Below are 23,086 nucleotides of genomic sequence, written 5' to 3' on the forward strand. Positions count from 1 at the left end.
TGTCAGAATGCTTGTCATAACTTCATTGAATGACGCCTAATGTAATTCCGCCCTGAAACTGAAATAGAGAAACATAATGCGCTTCTCACTTTTCTAAATATATGGCTATGAAGCTCTTCTATATAGAGATCTTAGGGTAAATGTGTAGATGCACAGGTCCCATTCTTGATGTTGAAAAAAAAAAAAAAAAAAAAAAAAAAAAAACGGAGCTATGACCCTGTTTTGTCTACTTTACCATACATCATCCTGGTACATCGTCCAGTATTCTGCATCTTGATACTGTACTGCTACTGGGCAGAAAATATTGTTTATATTGGCTCCGCGATATGGCGTGTATTTCATTTTATCATTCTATGAGCTTTTTTGCTTTCGTAATGTTGTCGTGATGCTCGCAATTTCAACTGTTATACGCTTCATCTTCTCTTTGTGATAGAGTAACTGGACAGATTGGTGGCACATTTTCAATATTCAGTTCTTCGCGGAACTTGAAGAACTCCAATTGTTCTATCGGACCAAGAGCACTATCACTGATTAAGGAACAAGGTATAGCATGCTTATAAAACCCAGGATTTCAGCGATAGAGATGTCTCGCTTATCTGAAGTAGACATCTCAATTGTATTAATACGGTTCGTTTTATAAATATGATCAACAAGCTCTTGCACTCTGCGCTTCTCGCCTTCATTTCTTCTACAGCAGAGGACAATTAAGAATTGAGTTGTGCCATTTGTCAAGCTACTTAGAGTGGATTGGATGGATTCCCTGCTCGTTAAATACAGTAATAAGCTTATGCTTTGCCTCCATGAGGACTGAACACGGCTCTGAAGCAAGTTATATCTGCAGGAGTGAGCGCCGCTGGAAGGTGCTTTGTTGATGAGATCAGGAGCAGGTCTGCCAGTGGAGGCGCTCTCGCCAGAAGAAACATGTCCGTTAGAGAGGCCATTAGTGAGATTTATGTTGGCCTCGTCAGAAGAGTCATCAGAAGAGCTGTCACCGATGACAGTATGCCCATAATTGAACCTGAAATGTTTGCATTTCTCGTAGTATTTTTTAGGTTCTGTTGCGGTGATCGACGTCCGGCTTCAGTGAGGATGTGAACAAAGATATGCGTAAAGCGCGACTGGGATCATGTGTACTACAATATAAACTTGACAGCTTGCAGTGAGTGGTATAATTTTATGTGCTGCTCTTTTCTCCACCCTGGATTGTATGGATAAAAAGGATGGATAGCGAGTTGACATGTAAAAGATAGAGAAGGACAAGGCACAGTGAACCTGGAGGTGTAGAGGCGAGGAGGGAAGTTTGCATTGGAGGCCTTTCTTTTGAAGGATTAAAAGTTGTCTCTTTGTAAATACTGGAAAGCGAGAATCATGCCTCCCGTTTGAGATGGACTGTAAAGTTTAAATGGGTTACTTTTCTTTAATAATTGTTACGCATCAAGGAAGAGGACTTTAGATAGGTACTGTCAGATCATGCTATCGTAGGATCCACCTTTAAACTCTCTACTATAGTATTCTTACTCCCTTTCTCTTGTTCCTTCTCTTTCTTGTCCTCGGGTAGTGTAAGGCTACTGGGCAACTCCTTGTCTTGAGGCTGTGTCTGTGGTGCCGTCTCTACCATTGCCAGCTGACTTGTACTATTCTGACGCTCCCTCAACCCTTCTTTCTCCTTTTCCTTCGCACGCTCTGCACGATCTAACTGACTCGGTCGCGTAGAAAATGATGTTCCAGTCGAGGACACCGATCCAGATCGACCGCCTTTGATCAATGAAACCGAAGGCCCTTCTCCACCGCTCAATCCTTGGCTAGGCGCATTTTCGCGATTAGGCGTCGGTGTCTCACCTACATTTGATTGGATGGGACAAAAGAACTGTAGTCGCTTCTCGATCTCTTCGCGTGTTACGGGCTTGACCATCATATAGTCAAAGATTTGTGCTGCTAGATCCGGAAATGCTGTCACTGCAATAATAGGTGTTAGAGAATTGGTGTTCTGTGTCGACTTGATCATTCTGGTAGCCGTCTCTCCATCAACTATTTCACAAAAAAATAAATGAACAAAGTTAATATCTTTAAGACCTGAAAGCGTACATAACAATATCTAACAGAGAGGAAAGTGCGAGACTTACTGATGGGCATGCGGATATCCATGAAAATAATATCAAATTTAACACTTCCCATCGCGCATCGGATCGCCTCAGCCCCATTACGCATTATCACGCATCGACAGTTGAGACGCATCAAAATTGTTTCCAGGATTTTGGCACTGATTGGGTTATCATCTACTACCAAACAATCCCGTGTCCTATTTGTCTTACGGGTAGCTGCCGCTCCTTTAGTAGTCGATCGTAATGTAGCTGCAGCTTTGAGAGAGTGTCGGCTTGCTCGCAAACCAGATCCACTACTTGTACTGCCACTGCGACGATCACGCGTATGGCTGGCTAGTGGTGAATTCTTGGCTGGACCCATGAGTGATGTGGGCGAAGCAGTGCCGGGGATGGCAAATGGATGAATGTCAGTGTTTCCAGCACTTTGCGTTCGCGGCCGCAGGGGCATTGATGAACGGCGGTTCGCATGTGAAAGCTCCAGTGGGGAGATATTCTCCCTTGAATCCTCGCCAAACGCCACAGGAACAGATGCAGATCTCTGTGGATGGTATTCGCTACCTTCTTGAGGCGTATTTCCTCCTCCACTTCCCTGATGCTGTTGGTGTTGTTGTTGGCCGATATTTGTGCTAATTGATCCATTGGATGATGGGGAGCCTTTGGGTGAATATGAAAAATAATTCTTAGCCTCAAACCGTAATGGTGGGGTGCTTGCCAGTGCATTCATAGATCGGTGTTTGCTCTTCGTAATACTGCTGCTGCTCAAATTTCCCCCCGAACCAGGCGTTCCAGGCGTCTCAGCAGAAAACTCGGATATAGAGGATGACAGGCTACTTCCACCATTCGATCCCAGAGCACTATCACCTTTTAGCTTACGGATCACGTCATTATTGGCCTTTTCTAAAGCAGGAAGATTGATGAATGCAAACGTTCCAAATTCAATTACTGACTCGTCCTTCGACGAATCGGGCTGGCTTGAGGTGACTTCTTCGTCTATTGGGATAGGTGAATGTGCACGAGGGGTAATGGTATTATCCAACTGATGACTGTCAACTGAAAGCGCGGAGGGTGCCGAGGCCGAAGCTGTTTCCGTGGCTGTACTTAACTGATGTGGTGTTACTGCTTCAGAGGTAGTCGTTATACTATCACGTTTAGCAAGGAGAGCCTGGACCTCTTTCAGTTCTGGGATGTCATCCCTGAACGAGCCCATTTTAGCTCCTCTAACGTCAAAATAGTCTGTATCTTCAATATCGGCTGGTGCAGGTACAAAAGCGGGCCGCTCTGACAGCAACGTGTCCCAATTAATGCCTTTGAAGAAGGGGTGGCTTTTGACTTCATCAGCACCATTAAACCCGAGTCGCTTTTCAGGATCAGGACACAATAGACGCTCCATAAAGTCCCGTGCTTCGGGTGAGATTTCCAATTCAGACTCATGCCAATCAATATCGTGATTAAGAATATTTTCAAACACCTGTTCTGGAGTCTCTCCATGGAATGGGGGACATCCATAGAGGAATTCATAACAAATGACGCCCAACGCCCACTATAGGTCAACATTAAAGAGAATTAAAAAAATAAATAAATAACGTATACTACTTGCTCACTCCACCCAGGACTGAATAAAGTCAAGAGATCAATAATAATATTTTTTTTTAAAAAAAAAAAAAAAAAAAAAAAAAAATTACCCAGTCAACCATCGTATCTTGACTCATGCCGAGAACGCACTCTGGAGCAAGATAATCTGGAGTTCCAACACATTTTTCTGGCGCCTCTTCCTTCAAGTCATTAAGCAAGAAAGATGGAGCGATCAATGGAGAGTTGCCATGCGAGGCTTTGGGCGATGTTATCGAGCTCAAAGGATTAAGCGCTCCCGAGAGATATGAGCTTGAGGACTTGACACTGCTCTCCGACAATGGGAACTGAGCATTTGAAGACGTCAGCACAGCTGCCGCCGGTAACTTAGGCATGTCTGCAGCTGGAATACCAATGGAAGGAGATCGGCCTTCCAAAGATGTGGCGCTTGCATTTGACGAACGTCGGCTCCGTTCATTCCAGTTAAAGTAAGATGGATTGGATGGTCCGAGCCTGGGTGTTGGAATCATAGGTATAGTCGATTCGTGGCTAGAATCTACAGCGTGAGAGAAAAGGTACGGTGACATGGGGCGGGATTCCGGATAAGGTGAAGTCATCGGTACCTTGGATCTCCTGTCGGTTCGAGCTTGGCGGCCTAAAAACCCAACACGTGAGAGCCCAAAATCTGTGAGTTTGAGATGCCCATTTTGATCAATTAAGAGATTGTCGGGCTTCAGATCACTATTTGAACGGAGAGATGATAAAAGCAAAATTTGATAAGTACATTATCAGATTCATATGATCCCTCAATTGCGCCAAAAGCTTCACTTTACCGATGAACGATGCCCGCATCGTGAAGATATTCCAAACCAAGAACAACTTCTGCTAAATAATTTCTGGCCCAGTCTTCAGGTAGACGCACAATAGCCTTAATGAGCGCCATACAGTCCCCTCCATTGAGATACTCCATTACCAGGTAAAGGTAATCCTTGCTCTGGAAAGAGAAGTAAAGTTTGACGACAAAAGGCGAGTCTGTTTGGTTCATCAGGATCAATCGTTCGGCCTTGACGTTGGTGACCTGGTTTTTGGCTACCATATCTGACTTTTTGAGGACTTTGATTGCATAGTAGTCGCCTGTAGCTCTCTTCTTTGCTAAGAAAACAGACCCAAATGCGCCTTTGGAAATAGGCTTGATGAAGTCAAAATCCTTAATACTTGGTGGTGTAGGGCGAGTCAAGGGTGTTGGCTGCGGGAAAGATGGTGACAATGGTGACTTCATCAGTGCGGAGGGCGAAATGTTATCTGTTGGTGACCCATCAGCCGAATGAGGAGCAAGGAATCTGCCGGCCATACGAGGCGAGAGGTGCGCCTCGGGGAAGAAGGACGAGGCAGAGTGGATGTCAACAAAAGAAGGGCGATGCTTACGCGGCCCTATGACTTGCTGATTATTCTGATCACTCTTGGCATTCTGACTGTTCTGACTGCTGAAGCTTCCTTGACTTCCTTGACTGCTTTGGGTTCCTTGATCAGTAGGTAGGGTGCTCTGGTCTGGCTGGTCTGTTGCTTTCAATTGACCTGTCTCACAGGACTCACTCGCAGGGAGCACGTGGATGGGCTGTTTCTCTATTTTGCTCATTTTTACGACTGTTGTTGAGGACTCTGCAGAATCAGATGCGGCTTCTGTACCAAGGCCAGAGGATGCTGATGCTGTTCTAGAGAGATCTGTCGATGATGGCGGCGGCAAGGCGTCAACGGGCGACGCCTCTTGTTCCACTAACTGAGGTACTGTCATACTATCGATAGAACATTTAGCAACAAACTCTTCCTCAAGGCCGTAGCCGCGGCTTCGCTCTCGCTCATCCTCTTCGGCAATTTCTCTCATCGTCGATACTAATGTAGTCTTGGTAAGAATAGCAGCTTTTACTCTGTCGCTTACAGCCATGATCGAGATGTCGCTGGTGACGGGTGGCACCCATCGGAATACTTCTGACATCCGCGACTCTGAGGCAGGAGACTGAATAGCAACCTTCGCTGCGGGATCCTTGGGCGATTTTTCGTCCGAGTCTGCATCGCGCCCCGGTGTCGAGATTGCTAGGGCTGTACGACAAATAGACTGTAGACTATTGAGGGCATCCAGACCCACTACTACTGACGAACCCTCCTCAAGAGTGGTTGGATATGTTGTCAAAGGCTCTTTGAGAGTGTTGATATGGGCAATAAGTTCACGCAAGAGGTCGTTGCAAAGCTGCAAATCCATTTCAATCTTGTGCCACTCAGTACAAATTTTAGAGTGCTTCTCAAAGTACAGCGAAATGATCATACGCTCACAAATATTACATCGAACTTCCTGCAAAGGAATGAGCTGCTGGAGAATTGCACCATCGTCTGGCACTTGCTCTTGATCTAGCCCCTGATCCTGGTCTTGTTGCTCAATATCCTCATCTTCAGCATTTTCTGAAAGAGTAGACATGATTGAGCCTGACGAAGACAAGGTGCTCTCGTCAGGGCCAATGTAGGGCTGGATAGCCCACATCGTACGAATAGGTTCGCCTGTCGTTCGGTCATAAAAGAGCATGCCTCGTCCAACCATCTTAAGGAAATTACCTGACTCTCCAAGGTGGTTTACGCTTTGCACATAGGTGAAAAGGTCTGATTGACTGGAGCTAGCGTCATCGAAAGAATTGGGTGGGCTAAATTCCGACAGGATATGGAATGTCAGCTCAAGAGTCGATCGATCATCCTCAAGAAGGCGCTGCGTTGCGTCTCTGAACACGTTCACTTCCTCTTCTGTCAAAAATGTACAGATCGGTGTATCTGTGAGCCCCTGCCAGTCCGATCTATTCATAATATTAATATATAATATATCAATGTCATAGTTCATGTTTTCGCAAGATTTAACCCATGTCAGCCCCAAAGTTTCAGGGTTAGTAGAATATGGTACATACCCCAAGAGTTCTGACCAACTCGGACTAAGATATAGAATCAAGATCTCATCCAGGTCCAAACTAAGTTCCATTACGATATTCTTGCTCTGGCCCTTCTCCGCCTCTCTTTTCAGTTGCAGAATATCCTCCTTTGTAAGTCTTGGTTGGCCATCCGAATCCTTCTCCAGGATTTCTTCCAAGGCATCAATGCTGACAAGCTCATCTTTACTCTCGGGTTCGTCCGTCATGGAATGTTTAGCAATAGACTGAGTTGTACCTTGCTGATACTCCACTGAGCCAATAGCTTTGAGGCTACTCTCTGAGGATGCAGCGTCAGTCTTTTCGACGTTGTCCTCAGATTGTATCTGTTTGCTGGACCCTGAAACATCTCTTGGCACATCTGCCGCTGTGTCAGGTCCTTGACTCACCGCTTCCTGCTTGTTGTATATACTAGACGGTCGTGATGCCTCCTTGGGCTTGACAGGGATGTTAGCGCTCTGCATCCAATGATTGCGCTCAGCCTCCCACCATTGTACTACTCGTGCAAGGCTAGCAACAGCCAAGAGCGCCTTCACGTACCATGCTCTACAGGGCCAGTTCCTGTTGTGGTCCCAAGCTTTGCCAATCACCTGCAACTTCGTCACAAAGTTTGTACATGCCCCTTTATTGTCCAAAATTGTCTTCAATGGCGTATCCAGCATGAGCTGCGCAACTGATATCAACTCTTGCAGTGTCAGAATAAATGGTGTTGGCTGATATGAATCCTCCGAAATAAGTGTCACATTAGCGCTGGGGGATGCACTCATGGATATGACAGGTGAATAGCCGGCGCTAGAATTATGACGGCGTGAGAGAGAGGAGACACGAGAGTGAGATCGCTGCTGTCCATCTCTTGTCATCTTGCGGTGTAAAGGGATGCTACCTCCGTGCCATGAAGGTGACGGCGACCAATCTCCAGAATCACGCATAGATCGTGACTTGGGCTCTTCACTTAGTGGCGACTCATTATCAGAAATTTCAGGAAAGTAACCTTCACCGAACTCCTGCAATGTGTTCGGATAATCTGATCTAGGGGTTTTGTCTTCCTCAAACAAGTCTTGCTCGTTTGCATTGTCAAATTCTCGTTCATGACCGAGATGATTTGCAGCCTCCTCTTCCATCTCCATCTGACTGTTCTCAATCCAACCCTCGATCTCTTCAACTTCTGTTTGGTCTAATTGCTGTGTAGAGAAATCCGGCATGCTATCAATGTCTTCCACATAGTTAAGGCCCTTCTCTACGTATTCATTGAGGCCATCAATGATTTTTCGCATCTGATCATCACACTCCGATTTGTATTGTTCCAACATGCTACGAATGGTTTTGTTGGACCGCTCCGGGCCAGCTTGGTTTGGACTTCCATCTGCTCCGTTACTGGAATGGATCCCTGCAGAAAAAGATGATGTACGCGCCATTACAGATCCTCGTCTTACGATAGGAGGAGACACGTTAACTTGGATTGATAGGCCAGGTTTCTCGCGAGGAGATGATTTAGTCGGTGTAGATTTTGTTGAGCTAGTATTTTCCGATGGATTAAGGGCAGTTGTCAGAACTAGTGTCCCTGATTTGGAGCTGGAGCTACTGTCAGGTTTCTCGAATAAGGACTGAGAAGCAAATGACTTTTTTAAAGAATGTGATGCTGTGCTTGTAGAAGCATTATTAAGGCCCTTCTGCGTCTGCTCTAACTGTAATGTTGGCTCTTGTTCCTTATTCTTCAACTTTGTAGCGGCATCACTAGGTAACGCGGGTGCATCCACGGATGGTTTGCGAGGTAGCACCAATGATATTGACTTTCTGCGCACTGACTTCCACCAGCTGACAATTTTGGGACCAAGGCCACTTTTTAACGACTGTTGACTCTTTTGACTGGCAATTGAAACCCCAGATGTTGATCTCGAATCAATCCGCAACCCTTGAGGTGCTTTCGATCGACGCGCAGTTGGGGACAGTGATTTGGATGAGGACGATGATGCAGGTGATGTTGAAGATATCTTGGATATAAGGTTAATATCTCCTTGGTCGTTTTGATAGCGTGATGGTGGTGAAACCGAAAGTGATAATTCCGGCGAGAGTGTCTTATCTTTTAATCTCATGAGGCGTGCCTGCTTCTGTGCTTGGTATTCCTCTAACCAATCTACCCATACGATTTTGTCTGACGCTGGGGTTGTATTTGACGAATTTGACTCCACTTTATACTCTTCAATTGTCTTATACAGATCAGGCCTCCATTTCTCCAACTTTGCCCTTCTAGTTTGCGCAATGATCTCTGCATGAAGCATAGATGGGTCGATAGAGTCAATAGATCGTCTTCTGATGGGCTTTGCCTGGTTAGGATCGGGTATCTTGGGCTGCCCATGAGTTTTAACTTTTTTTTTTTTTTTTTTTTTTTTTTTCAATGACGGGCAAAAAATAAGCTCAAGAATTAATACATTTGCATAATAGACTAAATACATCACATACAACCGATACCACTATCTTTCCGTAATAAGAATGACAGATATTTTAAACCCCATGACATCCTTACATGCGTTGATAAAATCTATTGAATCCAAATAATTGGCATGCGGCAGCTCGGGAGCAGACGAATTGTTGTCACTGCCCTTGCTAGCCGCAAACTGGACAGCAATTTGGTCAAGACCAAGATTGGAAGTATTAGTCAGTATGCTCCTGCCAACAGCGCCAGCTGACTTAGGACTATCCAATGACAGGTCATCGACATCACCATTGTCATCTTTAGATGTTTCTATTCGCGCTGTCGGCTGAAATCCAGATTCATAATGAAAGCGATGCCCCACCTGCCGCCGCAATCTACGTTCATGTGCATCCACATCTGTAATAGAGGTCTGTCGACTGTGTCCTGCTTTTACTCCTGGCAACGAAGTAGCTGGGGAGGGCCTCCCTGGAATGACAATTCCAGAGAGCGCGGGTCCTGCCAAAGGACTCGACGCAGATGATCGTACCATTGGTAAAATTTTTGGTGATCCCTTTGGTGATCCCTTTGGAGATATATTTGGAGATCGCGCCAAAAATGGTGTCCTGATCCCTGCGCCGAGTAAAGAATGGGAAGTAGAGCTTAGATGCGGAGGAAGCGTCTGATCATAATCGTTGGCGACATTCATATCAATAAAAGATGCTTTTCTTGATCTAACTAGGTACCGCCCTGATACAGATGAACTCCGTGAAACAGAAGGTGACGGCGTATCTCTATCTTTATCGGAATTTCTATCTCGTGCTGTATCGCTAGAAGCTGGACTCCTCATATTCTCAAAAGGATTGTTGAGAGAAGCGACTTCCATAAGTGAAGCAATACTCTGCCCTGTGTTAGGTGATCCAGCCCTTGAACGCCTTTCTTGCATCATGAACTGAGAAAAGGATGCTGTGGGTATCGATGTCGAGTACGTGTTGAGCGAAGGCGATCCCTGACTCCGTGGAGACCACTCATCTAACGATAGCTCGTCCGTAATCGATGCCCGCCGAGACCGTGCAATCCTTCCGATAGGTTTGGGCGAGGATGGTGTGGATCCATACTCCAAGTTTCCACCAGCGTCAATCCATGATGTTCTTCTCGACCTAACGAGATATTTTCCACCACTTCCGCCTCCAACTCCAGCTCCTGTCCCAGTTCCTCCAGTTCCTGCGCCTGATGTGCTTATACTGCTGCCGTTGCCAGGCGATGGCTTCATTGGAAACGAGCCTTGATCCCAATCATTGGGACTATTTGATACGGATGTCGCCAAATTGGACGGTCTGCGACTTGCATTACTTGACTTTGAATGGTATTGGCCAGACCGAGGAGATTCAGGAATAGGCAATGTGGTACTAGAATTACGGTAGTGGTGGTTAAGGTGCGACAAATCATCTGAATCATTTGAAGAAAGCGAGGAGCGACTAGAACGCCGTGTAAGAAGTGGCTGTGGAATTGGGATGCTCTTGAACTTTGTGTTGCTGGTGCTAGATTCTGCACCAGAGGAGCTGGATCCTATTGTCTGTGTGGATAGGCCTGCACTACTATTACTGTGATGAAGGTGGTGATGGTAGTGATGGTGGTTGTGTGGACTGGAGCCCCGACCTGATGGATGTGGATGAGGATGCATCGACTGATATGATGAATTCAGTTGATCTGAGGGCCTTCTAAGTTTTCCAGACTCAAATGAAGATGCCGCAGAGGATGTTCCAGATGTAGAGCCCAGGTTGTCAAAAGAGCTCTTTCTACGCGTAGGAATGTTTGTATTTGTTGGTGGAGATGGGAACCGCCCTGGTTTCGGTGAAGAGTCTCGACTAGTATTAAATGAGGCCGGAGAAGGGCCGCTATTGGATTGGATGGAGTCTGACTGATGAAGAGAGTGTAGACGCGATATGCTGGAGCTGCTTGTGTTACGGCTACTACTACCGACGCCTTGGCTATTGGCGATACCAATGGTGATAGATGAGCGATTCGGCATCAGGATTCTATCCCTTGAAGGGTTGCCTGTGATTGCTGTGCTGACGCCTGCCCTTCCTCTCTGCTCTGGTAACTTTGCGCATGTATTGGAATGTAGATCAATAGCATGATTGTTATTGATATTGCTGTTGCTGTTGCTGTTTTCAGGCTGTGCCTGATGCTGCCCCAGTTGTTCCTCCGGAGTCTCCACTGATGGTGTTGCAGGAGAAAATGTCAATGATGGGCTATCGTGCACATCTACATATCCATAATGATGGAAATAAAAGAGATTAATGAGATGATGAGCTTATAGGTGATCTTTGATCAAAATAAAGTCTCGACGCGATTATCTCGAACGAGCAGCTCTGTAACAATGGTGGTTATTGCGCTGTAACCATTATTAGTGGTAATAGGGGACAAGTCTTACCTGTGCGTTCCAGCTCATGTTGTAGAGGCGAATGAGAGAATGAGGCAGCTGTTATGGTCGAATTATCGTTACTGATGGAATGTGAAGAATTTGGGTTCAAGGGCGATGAACGCATTGTCTTGAGTTTGTCCGAGATTTTTATAGAAGACATGATTAAAGTAAGGATTGTGTCCTTTGAAATTTTTTTTTTCTCTTTGCGATTCTTTGAGTGCGAGTGTGTAGTTTAGGGTACACTAACGGACGGTGGTTTGGTGTGCACGAGCCTGTTGCATTCGGTTTCAACAAGGCAACAGTAGCTCAATCGACAATGAAGACAAGACAGACAAGCAAGACAAAGTTAATCAGGGTGAATGTGTGTTTGTGTAAGAAATGTAAACAGATTGTGTAAGATAATAATAGAGTGAAAGAGAGAATGAGACTGAGAGTGAGAGTGAGAGTGAGAGTGAGAGTGAGAGTGAGAGTGAGAGTGAGAGTGGAAGTGGAAGTGGGAGGGGAGTGGGAGAGAGAAAGAGAAAGAGAAAGAGAAAGAATGAAACACACTGCACAAGAGGAGAGAGAAAAAAAAAGAGGAAGGGGGAGCAAAGGGAGAAGAATAAAGGAAGGAGGAAAGAGAAAGTGAAGGAAAGAAAGGAAAGACAACAGACAAATTGCACAACAAGCAGACAAACTGAAAGACAGAAAGAACGAATGAAGAACGTCCATCCACACAGAGTAATAAAAATCACATTTCATTAGATTGAATTACATATCCTTTGTCTTCTTTCTAGTCTCCCTTTTTCTTCAACCATCAACCCACAAATGTATTTGAACAAATCACAGATATCTTTTTTAACGACGCTTGGAATGACTGTTCCTTCTTCCTCTTACTTCCTTACTTCACATCCTACTTTGAAGGGAGGTACATTCAAACATAGGAATCTATTAACCCGATGGAACAGGCAAGATAGGACATCCCGAATTGGTTATTGCTGCTGCTCAAATAAAATACAAAACAATCGTGATGTGTATGTTCCTTCCATCCACCTCTTCCTTTATCCTAAAAACTTTTCTTTTGTCCTTGTTTCTAAACTACATGGACTGTGCAAATATAACTGGCTGGCTGTCAATCTTTTTGGCTCAAAAAAAAAAAAAAAAAAAATAGAGTAAAAAGCAAAGCTCACTGTTCATCTGTCTGTCTATTGGGATATCGAATGCTTTACAAGATATGAATGTAAGGCAACTTCAAAAAAGAAGTCCTTTTGGCTCTTTTTTTTTTTTTTTTTGCTTTGTGCCATTCAATACATGAAAGCCTGTCAAGACGGAACTCTTTTTTCCAATTTCCAGTTGAATCGACAATTTCATCACCATCTTCTATCATTTTATCATTCTTGTCATCAATCACTTTCTTACACTTTGCATGTTTTATACTTAATTCCCCCTGGATCCTTTCTTTACAAGGATCAAGCTTTCTTGAAAAAAAAACATTTGTTTGTGCAACCATTCTGTTCAGCTTTATGTTTTCGAATCTTCTTTCAAAATAGCACGCAACCATGACTCGCGATTTCCCAGACCCACCAATGCACGAGGCATTACTGGCCCTTTTTTCTCAAGTTCAGTCGCCCGTTGATAAATAATACGCATCTAGTCCTTGTTTTGCGCAAGGAGAAAGATCTTATTGGTGAAGACACGAAAGAATGAGATTACGTTGCACTTACAGAAAGTAATGAGGTCTAAATACTCAGAGGTGTTGAATCATAATTAATAGACAAATCTGGAAGTGCAATGTGGCCATGAAAGATCGCCTCCTTGCTCCTTGCGTACTTTCAATGATCACTCCTGCTTTTTGACAGGAGCAACTATCAACAGGCAGCTACATATTAGAGCTGACTGAGATCTGTTGAGCCGATAGCAAAGAAACATGAGTGCAAAGACGCAATTTGATTTAGACTGGACTGATACTCCTTACGCGTTGATCTTTCCTCCTGGTTAAACAATGGAAGTGTTTGTTTTGGGGACTAGATGCACATGAATCTGCAAATACTACAACAGTTCGAGTTGCGCCGTTGAACATTGTGAGCGAACAAAATATTTAAACAAATCAACCCGAGTTCTGTCTCCCAAATTCCAGCTCTTTTTAAACACATCTGCATCATGAGCCAAGATGGGAATCCGACCTTTTTCCATTGCACATTTCGACAAAACGAGTCGCCTACATGATTGCACCTTTGATCAGCCACACCTTGATACTGACTTGCAAATGCAACGGACATTCGAAAATGCAGACCTTTCTCTTTTCAATAACCATAATGACAATAATTTCAAATTATGCGTCAGGAGGGAACATTTTCTACATTTTAGGCTACTACACTCGCATACATGAGAATCAGATACATGCCTCTCATTGTCCCTGTCAGTTGCATTTAGTGTTATCCTGCATCATGAAAAGAGACTAAACAAGGAAAAAGGAGTTCTTTTTTAAGGCAAGTAAAGATTGATGCGTGAATGGCTAATGTATTCATGGCTCATGAATATAACGAAACATGTCCATGAAATGAAGCTGACCTAATTGTGTTTTCAAACTTTGTTAGAACAAGATACATAAAGCAAAGAAAATAAACACGATGACCTTTGTTGATCCATCCTACATGTTAATAGCGTCCTTGTTATTGTAGAGTTGGAGCCATGAAAGATACGGTTTGCCGTACGAAAAGGGAAATGAATACGGATCATACAAAAAGAGATGTGAGTGAGCCAATCAGACGTCGTTGTAATCGTGGGAAACTGAGCCTACAAGTGAGTGGAACAAAAAGAAAAACATTTATGGGTCTTGTGCTCCAATGCCCCAGATGGCCATCCATGCTGAGCATCTTTGTTCTAACATGTAATTGATGCTATAATAGCACGTCTGTGCCTGTGTTTGACATGATGGCACATGCCTTATTAGTGATATGAACATGTAAGGGCCAATGACTTGCAGGAAATTAGGATAGAGAAGAGGGTCACCATGGGTCTTGCTTGATGATAAGTGCAGGGTTTGTTTTGACTTGAGTTTATGACAGTCTGTGGAGCTATCCTGAAGAAAAGAAAGTTAGAGCAGTGTCCCTTCCCGATTTGGTTGCCTTTTCGCGTCTTGCCACGCACGCACTTCAAAAGACCAAACGCGCTTTACTCTCTTGTTCTCTTTTTCTTTCTTCTCTTCGCTTCTCTCTTTTTGAAATTGTCATCCTCAGTCCTTCCACTCCTATCCGCTACTTTTTCTCTTATACTTACACCCCACCGAGTTTTGTACATTTCCATTCTTCATTCATCCCTCCATCTGCCATGACCGCACTCAAGACTATTCATCCCATTCCAGAGTTCCCGCTTCAAGGAATCCTTCCAAAGGAGGTAAAGTAACAAATTCAAATGGATACCCTATATCGTGATTTGACGTTTCAATTCAATTCATCGAGCATGCTGTTTAGGCAATGATTTAACGTTTCTGAATGGTAATGCTCGTCTCGCCACGCATTATCATTATTCTCACCTGGAATCAAACAGGAAACTGAGGCAGCTTCTTTCTTAAAGAAATATCCTAACTATGACGGACGCAACACCATCATTGCAATTCTTGATACCGGGGTCGATCCAGGCGCTGCAGGTCTTCAGGTTACATCCGATGGCAAACCCAAAATCATCGACATTGTCGATTGCTCCGGCTCTGGCGATGTTCCCACAACCACAATTGTGAAGCCTACAGAGGAGGATGGGGTCCCCGTTATCACTGGTTTAACAGGCCGTAAACTGCGTCTAAGCAAGGATTGGAAGAATCCGACAGGCGAGTACCGCATCGGTATCAAGCGTGCATTCAATCTATTTCCTGTAGAACTAACAGATCGTATCAAAAAGGTTTGTGAGTATGCGAGGAAACCTACGAAGAGGATGTGATATGGAATGAACGAAAGATGAAAGAAGAAGAAAAGCAAACGTATGCTTGCTCAAACTAAACAATGTTTCTTTTATTTGCTCAATTGAATGATTTATTTAGGAACGTCTGGCAGAATTCCAGAAGAAGCATTTTTTGCTCGTGGCCAAGATTCAAGATGAACTTGCCGCTTTCCTCGAGAGCCATCCCACTTTAACAGAGGAGGAACAACGCACAAAAGCTGATTTTAATGCACGTCTTGAGGCCCTCAAGGACTCACTTAAGAACTATTCTGATCCAGGTCCAGTCTATGACTGTGTCGTTTTCCATGACGGCGAGGTCTGGCGTGCAGTGATCGATACCAATGAGGATGGTGATCTTAGAGGTGAGTACATAGTCATTTACACCAGCAAAGGCCTCATGGGCCATACGACCTGTCGGATGTTTGCTTGGCTCCTTTGAGTTGATAGGATACATGTATCTCGGCGCATGAAAAACTTTTTTTTTGTGTGTACTTGTGTGTGTAGTGTGTGTAATGTCTTATACTTTCATAAAATCATCTGACTTGCCTGGAGCTTTTTACATTTTCTTAACAAAAAGATGCCCCTGTATTGACCGACTATAAGATCGAGCGTCAGTACGCAACCTTCAGTAACCAGGACAAGTGCAACTATAGTGTCAATATCTACGACAGCGGTAATATGCTCTGTATCGTTGTCATTGCTGGATCGCACGGCACCCATGTTGCAGCCATCACTGCCGCCAACCACCCCGACGAGCCAGCTTTGAACGGTGTTGCTCCTGGAGCTCAGATCGTGTCCATCAAGATTGGTGACAGTCGCCTTGGCAGTATCGAGACCCATCATGCGCTCACCCGTGCCGTCAAAGTTATCATTGACGATAAATGTGATCTTGCCAACATGTCTTATGGTGAGGCTGCAAGCTACCCTAACATTGGTCGCTTTGTCGAACTCATTCGTGAAGAAGCTGTAGGCCGTCATGGATGCATTTTTGTTTCATCTGCGGGTAACGCTGGTCCCGCTTTAAGTACTGTGGGTGCACCTGGCGGCACGTCTTCTGGTTTTGTTGGCGTCGGTGCTTATCAAAGCCATGCTATGCAACAGGCCGAATACGCCTTGTTCGAATCTGTCCCCGAGAGACCCTACACTTGGTCTTCCCGTGGCCCTACTTTCGATGGTGATGTCGGAGTTAGTATTTATGCTCCTGGCGCTGCCATTACCTCAATCCCAGAATATGAACTTTCAAGGTTCCAACGCATGAATGGTACTTCGATGAGCTCTCCCAATGCTTGTGGTTGTATTGCTCTCATTCTTTCTGGATTGAAGGGTGAGAAGAAGTCCTATACTCCTTACCGTGTTCACCGTGCCTTAGTTAATACTGCCAAGGATATTCAGGATCAATTCCGTGTTGGATTCCTTCAGGTTGAAAAGTCCTTTACTCATCTCCTAACCTACCACGATTACGAGGAGCAAGACGTTGATTACGACATTCAAATTGTTGAGCGTGACAATGCTCGTGGCGTCTATTTGAGAGAATGGGAAGAGTGTAACAAGGCACACACTTTGACCGTCAAAGTCGAACCAAAGTTCATGAAAGATATTGATTACAACAAACCTGACATCAACGAGAAGAAGCTCGCATTCGAGTGCCGAATTGCACTTGTTCCCACTGAAAGCTGGGTCCGTGTCCCCGAGTTCCTATTCCTGAATGGAGCACAACGCCAATTCGAGATCAAAGTTGATCCAACTCAGCTCACGGCTGGCTCAGTTCATTTCGCAGAGATTCAGGCCTTTGATTCTTCCTGCCCTGCGCGCGGTCCTGTATTCAGTATCTATGTTACTGTTGCTAAGCCCATGGGATTGACTACTCAGTCTTATATCAAGTTTGAGAATATTCAGTTTGGTCCTGGCCACATTGAGCGACGTTTAATCTATGTTCCTGCTGGCGCCACCCATGCTGACGTTATCATCCGTAGCTCCAGTGGGGTCCATGTTCCCCAACATGCTGCCAAGTTCGTCGTCTATGCTGCTCAATCGGTGCCCCATCTGCGCAATGATTACACCAAGCAAGGTTACATGATCCGTCTTGGCAAAGGAAGCTATGCTGAGGCTGGAGCTGAAGAGCAGTCTGAAATGAAGCGTTTCTCGGTCTATAGTGGCCGTACGTTGGAGCTTTGCCTCGCTCAGTACTGGGACAGCCCCGGTGCTCACTCTGTCACTGTTGAGTTGACCTTCCATGGTCTGCAGCTGAGTGGATCCACTAGTGGACCCCGTACCGTCTTTATCAATGGCGCTGATCATATTACTCGCTTCCATGTGACTGCGCCGATACGTCGCGAGGAGGGTCTTTCGGCCAGTATTTCATTAGATACACTCCGTAAATCGATTCGTCCCTCTGAGAGCACAATCAAACCTTTGGTCCGTGATCGTGACAGTTTGCCTAATTCTCGCCTCATGTACAACTTGATCACAACCTACCCATTCAAAGTCGAGGCTTCTGGCAAGGAAACAGTCACTGTTACGCCTCGCTTCCCAAGCTTAAACGATCTCCTGTACGACTCTCCACTTGAGGTTCTTATCATTGTCTCGGACCTCAACAACAAGGTTGTTGGGTATGGTGATGTTTATGTCAAGCGCTTCAAGCTGCCCAAGGGTGAATATAACTTGCGTCTTCAGATTCGTCACGAGAGCGAAGAGATTCTTGAGAAGTACCGTCACCTCCCTGGGATTTTCGATTTCAGCCTTACCAAGGCTCAGACACTGGAGGTCTCTGGTCATTGGCCCGATGCTTTGGCAGGTAAAAAGAATGCCTTCCCTAGCGTCGTAGAGCGTGGCGATACCAGGCCTGCATTTGTCATTTCTTCTTCCGAGCACCCTAAGGGTGCCAAGCCTGGCGACTTTTTGGTCGGGGAGTGGAAGTGGGGTATTCCAAAGGTAGATGGCCCGCCTCTATCCCGTGTCGTCTATGCTATCCCTCCAGAGCAGATCCCGATCAAGGAGGAGACAGTTGAGCTCGAGGAGGAGGTTGATGTCTCACAACAACTGGCTGATCAGGTCCGTGATGCACAGATTGCATGGTTGAAGAAGAGCGGCACAGCTTATAAGACAGATAAAGACAAAGAGGCAGCAGCTGCAACCAGAAAGAAACTAATTGCTCAGATCGAGGCTGCAGGCCATGGAAAGCATTTGCCATTCTTGTTGGCTCAGTTGGATGTTGCATTAGCCCTTGCTGAGAATGCGAATGAGGCACAAAAGGAGGAGAGATGGAGGGAGGTACTTGCAACTGCAAGCAAAATCACTGGTGCAATTGATGAAGCAGCATTGGCTCAGTACTTTGGTCTCAAGCAAGTTACACTTCATGGCAAAGCTGAGGCCGAACAAAAGAAGATCAAGAAGGAGAAGGAAGAAACCAAGAATGCGTTGGTCGCAGCATTGAAGGCCCGATGCCTTGCCCTGGTTGCTCTTAAGCAGGACTCGGACGAGGCCTACAACCATTTGAGCCAGTGGAGTGAAGGTACAGGTGTGACTGACTGGAAAACCGTTGGAGTTTACTTGGAGCGTGAGCGTAAACATGGTAATTTTGGACTGGCTCTCCAGCGTGTCAACAGCTGGTTGAGTGAACAAGGAAGCGGCACACGTGAGAGCGTTGGTAATATCAAAGCTGCCATCTCGACGCGCCGTGAACTTTTACGCGAGCTGGGATGGTCGGTCTGGGAGGAATATGAGCTTAGCTGGGATGGTATTCGTTTGCCCAAGGCGCCGGCTACTTTTTAAATGATTCACACTGCAGCCAGCATGTATGAGCAAGAGAATTTGTTAATAATATTTAAATCAAATGTATAAATATAAACTGTGAAAGTATAATCTTCCAACTGAAAAGTGAATAGACTAGACTTTGGAAAATCTGTTGCTCAGATTAATCTTTGAGATAGGACATCCATGATCACAACATCAGTGATGAAAGTGGGTGATCAAGTCTTACAAGCCCTTGTTTACTGAGAAACATCTTCCATTTCCGTCTCCACACGACCAGCATGCTAAAATCTAGGGACTAGAGAGTGCGAAAGATTTAACAACGTGAATAATCTCATTGAATGAGGTATTTTTAAATCAATCAAAGCCAAAAAAAAAATACCTCATTTTCTTTTTTTTTTTTTTTTTTTTGCCAAACATCTTGTAAGAGAGCACGAAGAAAGAGAGATGTAAAGTTTTGCCATGACTAGAGATGGCTTAAATACCGGCAATATTTTTCCCCTAGGTATTTGTTTGCATGGTATACTCAGAGATAACATCGAGTATAAAAAACAACCCATGTGTAGTGCTGAGTTCGAGGAGAGGAGTCCAATCTATTGCTTCCTGGCTATTCAAAGTGCGCTTGATCTGTTAAAGACTAATGACATTAAACTGTAAAGGTGCACACTGATTGAACAGGTTTTGGTTTTAGCTTTTTTTTTTTTTTTTTTTTTTTTTTGTTGCTTATTTCTCTTTTTCTTCTCTTTCTTCTCTCTTTCTTCTCTCTTCTCTTCTCTTCTCTTCTCTCATTCTTTCTCCTCACACAACCTACTCATACTTCATACACCGCAATCAACCATGACTCAAGGCAAGGAAATCGAATACAAGGAGGCATTCGCTCTCTTTGACCCCACCAACTCTGGCGTTATCCAGCCCCAAGCCTTCGCTGACTTCCTTGCTGTTAGTATCTCTCCTCTTTCTTTTTCACCATTTCATTGCTAGTCATTTTTGATCTCTCTTGTAATCTTCGCAATGGCGTCAAGGAGCATGCTTTCGTATCTATCATACAGGAATCTGGAGACAATGTCCGATTATTGAATGATTGAGCAAAAACAAACGACATGGCGATAGGCATGGGGATCAAAATGAGCTATTACTACGGACGCTTCTTTTTTTGTACACCCCCAAACTACCTTTGTTTTTCCGAACTTTTTAACTGGGTCCCCTCCCCTTCTTTTCTCTTATTGACTCTGTTTAATTTAATTTAATGAATGAATAACAAATAGCTCCTTAACGACCCCGAGTTGACTCAAAAGGTCAAGATCCCTACCCAACCTTTGGACTACAAGGCATTTTCTGCTCTCTTGGCCAAGAGCGATAAGGGTGCTGAAACTTCTGATGATGCCTACGGTCTCCTTTTCAAAACCATTAATAAAGATGGCTCTGGTAACATTTCTGCTGCTGAACTCCGTGCTGCCCTTCAGCACTTTGGCAACAACTCTTTGTCTGAGGTAAAAAAAAGAAAAAGAAATAGATGTCAGGCATAAAAAGGAGGCTTGTGTGGTTGTTTTTCGCAATCTGATCATTTTTCGTTTAAATTTCAAAATAGGCCGATATTGATGAGATTGTTCATGAGGCCGATGTCTCTGGCGATGGCCGTATTACCCTTGAAGAGTTCTTGAAGATCATGCAGAAGTCTGAGAAGAAACTCCGTGGCGAGCATGTTCTATAAAAAAGAATAAAAAACACCTCTTGCTTTGTATTAACAATCATAATATTCCCTTCTCTTTATCAGTAATAAAAACCAAAAAAAAAAAAAAAAAAAAAAAGAAAAGAAATGATTGATCTGTCAACAGGTAGTTTCCGTTTATTTCTCACAATTCTAAGCTTGCTGGTTTTTTTTTTTTTTTTTTTTTTTTTTTTTGACAGCGATAGTTTTTGTTATTGTAAAATGTCGTGTGCAAAATCTCTTGGGATGTTTTCCCTATCGCATTCTTCTCTCCTTTCCCCACAGTTATTTGTTCACCATTCATATAATCCATCTAATACGCCTTTGGCTCCATGGTATTTCTCAGAGCCCAACGGATTTTTTGCTCTAACCCTTCCGCCCAAAGACTGTGTGACAATATGGTTTTCGAACACATGGTGTAAAAAAAAAATTAAAAAACGGCGAAATGCCAGCAACTGACGCAAGAGGGCGTCAGTCAAAGCAATCGCTAGTTTATTTTTCCCACCTTTCATCATCTGGAAATAAGCTGCTATCCTTTGTAACCTAGTAAGAAAAACGTTGTGTCAGAATTCTTGGAAAATGAAAAAAAAAAAAAAAAAAAAAAAAAAAAAAAGGGTTAAATGTCGGGTGTATTCATCCACTGAACCCTGAATGACCAAAGTTTGCTATACAATAGGTCTTTACATACTCTGGGTCCTGATCAAGACCCAGCATCATTAGCATGACATTGTATGTACCTTTTCATTCTTTTTCTGACCAATCAGGCCAACAAGTGATGGGATCTCATTCGAATAGAGCAAATAGGATAATGAGAACGTGTCCCGATTTGAAATAATTTATTGGGTATTAAATATCAATTCTACAGAAAGAGTGCAGAGCATTTCAAGGCTTTTTAGCGGCTTTGACGATGACTTCGAAACAAGTTGAGTATTCTTCTCCGATTGGGTTCTTATCAAACCGCCACCACCACACCATCTGATATCTGCCAGGCTTCGCCTTCTTCGGGATGGTCACATAGCCATGACAGACCGTGTTTGGGTTCGCAGGATCGTCACAATTTTGAGGAGTAGCAAAATCCATTTCAGACAACAAAAGCTTCTTGTTTGCCAGTTCTTCTCGAGTCTTGATGAGTCTGTTGGATTTACCTGTCCAGTAGACTTGAACTTTAGTTCTAAATTCCGTTGGAGATTTAACAAAGTTCATATGGCCATTGGCTTGCCAGGTAAGATGAAGTTTTTGACCAGGGGCCGCTGTAGCAGGAGGAAATTGAGCAGGATTATTGCCGGGGAAGACAGACTGACGACCTGGCTGACAGACAGGGGCCTTGGGAGGACGACCGGAGATGAGGTAGGTGTAAAGAGTGTTGATGTCTGGGTTGGCGCGTGAAGGATAGCCGATTGGGAAACCAGCACATTTTCCTGAAGGAAGAGTTTTAGAGCAATCGAGCCAAGAGTGGCCGTACGCGACCGTTATGACAGATGTTTGAAACAACAATAGTGCTATCACAGACAGAATCAACATTGATGGTGATCTAAAAGTTCAAAAAAAAAAAAAAAAAAAAAAAGAAGTATGACAGAGTTTCCATAAATAAAACTGCCCGGCTTTTTATACATGGCATGAACAAAGAACCTTGACGAGCATGATCTTGATCAAGAGCGGGGGAGATCAACAGCAATAAGAATAAAAGGTTGAGTGTCAATATCCTTTGTGTATCCATTAATTTATTGTAATTAAAAAATAAATAAAATAAATAATGAATATTATTAAAACCAATGTTGGAATTTGCATGTTCTATTCCGCATAATCCAGGGATCATGCAAGGATACCAAAGGATCTACACGTCGCGTAACAGGCGCATTCACGACTGTGTATTGGCTTACGGAAGAGATTGTGTACATGTACATGAGCGCAACCTGAATGTTCTTTTTTCTGCCTCCTGGAGGCGCTGCTCAGTCATCAAAGAATTAGAAATAACAGAGGCATCCATGAATAAAGTGATTATTAAAAGCTGGCAAATCATAGAAGATCATCTACGCTTGGCATTTGGTCGGCTTTATGAGAAGGGGATAGCGTAAATATGAAGATATGCATAAATTAAGGCTGTTGCCTGTATCGGATCTGATGATGGTTTCTCCAGTAGCTGAAGGCTGAGCAAAACAAAGGTCTCATTTACAAAAAAAAAATGTTCAGAGAAAAGACCTTTGCAATTAAGTAGTATTTTACAATAAATATATTCTTAAT

General features: G+C 44.1%; 5 protein-coding genes across 5 annotated transcripts; 2 read left to right on the forward strand and 3 right to left on the reverse strand.

Moving 5' to 3' along the window:
• Positions 1 to 1,404: 1,404 nt before the first annotated feature.
• On the reverse strand, positions 1,405 to 12,083 carry BCR41DRAFT_382088 (hypothetical protein). The gene is made up of 7 exons (XM_022027343.1): positions 11,482 to 12,083; positions 9,159 to 11,312; positions 6,617 to 8,999; positions 4,505 to 6,508; positions 3,785 to 4,412; positions 2,124 to 3,642; positions 1,405 to 2,028 (listed from the first exon to the last, which is right to left on the reverse strand). Exons 1-7 carry the CDS (start codon positions 11,630 to 11,632, stop codon positions 1,469 to 1,471), a joined length of 9,399 nt encoding a protein of 3,132 aa, XP_021877137.1. The 5' UTR covers positions 11,633 to 12,083; the 3' UTR covers positions 1,405 to 1,468.
• BCR41DRAFT_186361 (hypothetical protein) lies at positions 11,480 to 12,312 on the reverse strand. The gene has a single exon (XM_022019789.1). The coding sequence runs from the start codon at positions 12,211 to 12,213 to the stop codon at positions 11,779 to 11,781; it is 435 nt and encodes a 144-aa protein (XP_021877138.1). The 5' UTR covers positions 12,214 to 12,312; the 3' UTR covers positions 11,480 to 11,778.
• A 2,301-nt stretch (positions 12,313 to 14,613) lies between these two features.
• BCR41DRAFT_361794 (subtilase family-domain-containing protein) lies at positions 14,614 to 19,243 on the forward strand. Its single transcript, XM_022025610.1, has 4 exons — positions 14,614 to 14,847; positions 15,001 to 15,348; positions 15,488 to 15,749; positions 15,965 to 19,243. The coding sequence occupies exons 1-4, from the start codon at positions 14,782 to 14,784 to the stop codon at positions 19,156 to 19,158; spliced, it is 3,870 nt and encodes a 1,289-aa protein (XP_021877139.1). The 5' UTR covers positions 14,614 to 14,781; the 3' UTR covers positions 19,159 to 19,243.
• A 433-nt stretch (positions 19,244 to 19,676) lies between these two features.
• On the forward strand, positions 19,677 to 20,931 carry BCR41DRAFT_186502 (hypothetical protein). Its single transcript, XM_022019790.1, has 4 exons — positions 19,677 to 19,796; positions 19,985 to 20,076; positions 20,403 to 20,627; positions 20,726 to 20,931. Exons 1-4 carry the CDS (start codon positions 19,778 to 19,780, stop codon positions 20,846 to 20,848), a joined length of 459 nt encoding a protein of 152 aa, XP_021877140.1. The 5' UTR covers positions 19,677 to 19,777; the 3' UTR covers positions 20,849 to 20,931.
• Positions 20,932 to 21,655: 724 nt separating this feature from the next.
• Positions 21,656 to 22,397, reverse strand: BCR41DRAFT_361797 (hypothetical protein). The gene has a single exon (XM_022025611.1). The coding sequence runs from the start codon at positions 22,364 to 22,366 to the stop codon at positions 21,728 to 21,730; it is 639 nt and encodes a 212-aa protein (XP_021877141.1). The 5' UTR covers positions 22,367 to 22,397; the 3' UTR covers positions 21,656 to 21,727.
• Positions 22,398 to 23,086: the final 689 nt, after the last annotated feature.

The sequence above is a fragment of the Lobosporangium transversale genome, assembly GCF_002105155.1.
Source record: "Lobosporangium transversale strain NRRL 3116 chromosome Unknown BCR41scaffold_50, whole genome shotgun sequence".
Lineage (NCBI taxonomy): Eukaryota > Fungi > Mortierellomycota > Mortierellomycetes > Mortierellales > Mortierellaceae > Lobosporangium > Lobosporangium transversale.

Coding starts and splice junctions, on each gene's coding strand:
- BCR41DRAFT_382088 (XM_022027343.1), bottom strand. CDS start 11,632: ATGTCTTCTATAAAAATCTCGGACAAACTCAAGACAATGCGTTCATCG. Junction 11,313..11,481: donor ACATGAGCTGGAACGCACAG/GTAAGACTTGTC, acceptor ATGGATATGTAG/ATGTGCACGATAGCCCATCA. Junction 2,029..2,123: donor GGATATCCGCATGCCCATCA/GTAAGTCTCGCA, acceptor TTTGTGAAATAG/TTGATGGAGAGACGGCTACC.
- BCR41DRAFT_186361 (XM_022019789.1), bottom strand. CDS start 12,213: ATGAAATGTGATTTTTATTACTCTGTGTGGATGGACGTTCTTCATTCG.
- BCR41DRAFT_361794 (XM_022025610.1), top strand. CDS start 14,782: ATGACCGCACTCAAGACTATTCATCCCATTCCAGAGTTCCCGCTTCAA. Junction 14,848..15,000: donor AAGGAATCCTTCCAAAGGAG/GTAAAGTAACAA, acceptor GGAATCAAACAG/GAAACTGAGGCAGCTTCTTT. Junction 15,349..15,487: donor TAACAGATCGTATCAAAAAG/GTTTGTGAGTAT, acceptor TGATTTATTTAG/GAACGTCTGGCAGAATTCCA.
- BCR41DRAFT_186502 (XM_022019790.1), top strand. Junction 20,077..20,402: donor CCTTCGCTGACTTCCTTGCT/GTTAGTATCTCT, acceptor AATAACAAATAG/CTCCTTAACGACCCCGAGTT. Junction 20,628..20,725: donor GCAACAACTCTTTGTCTGAG/GTAAAAAAAAGA, acceptor ATTTCAAAATAG/GCCGATATTGATGAGATTGT.
- BCR41DRAFT_361797 (XM_022025611.1), bottom strand. CDS start 22,366: ATGTTGATTCTGTCTGTGATAGCACTATTGTTGTTTCAAACATCTGTC.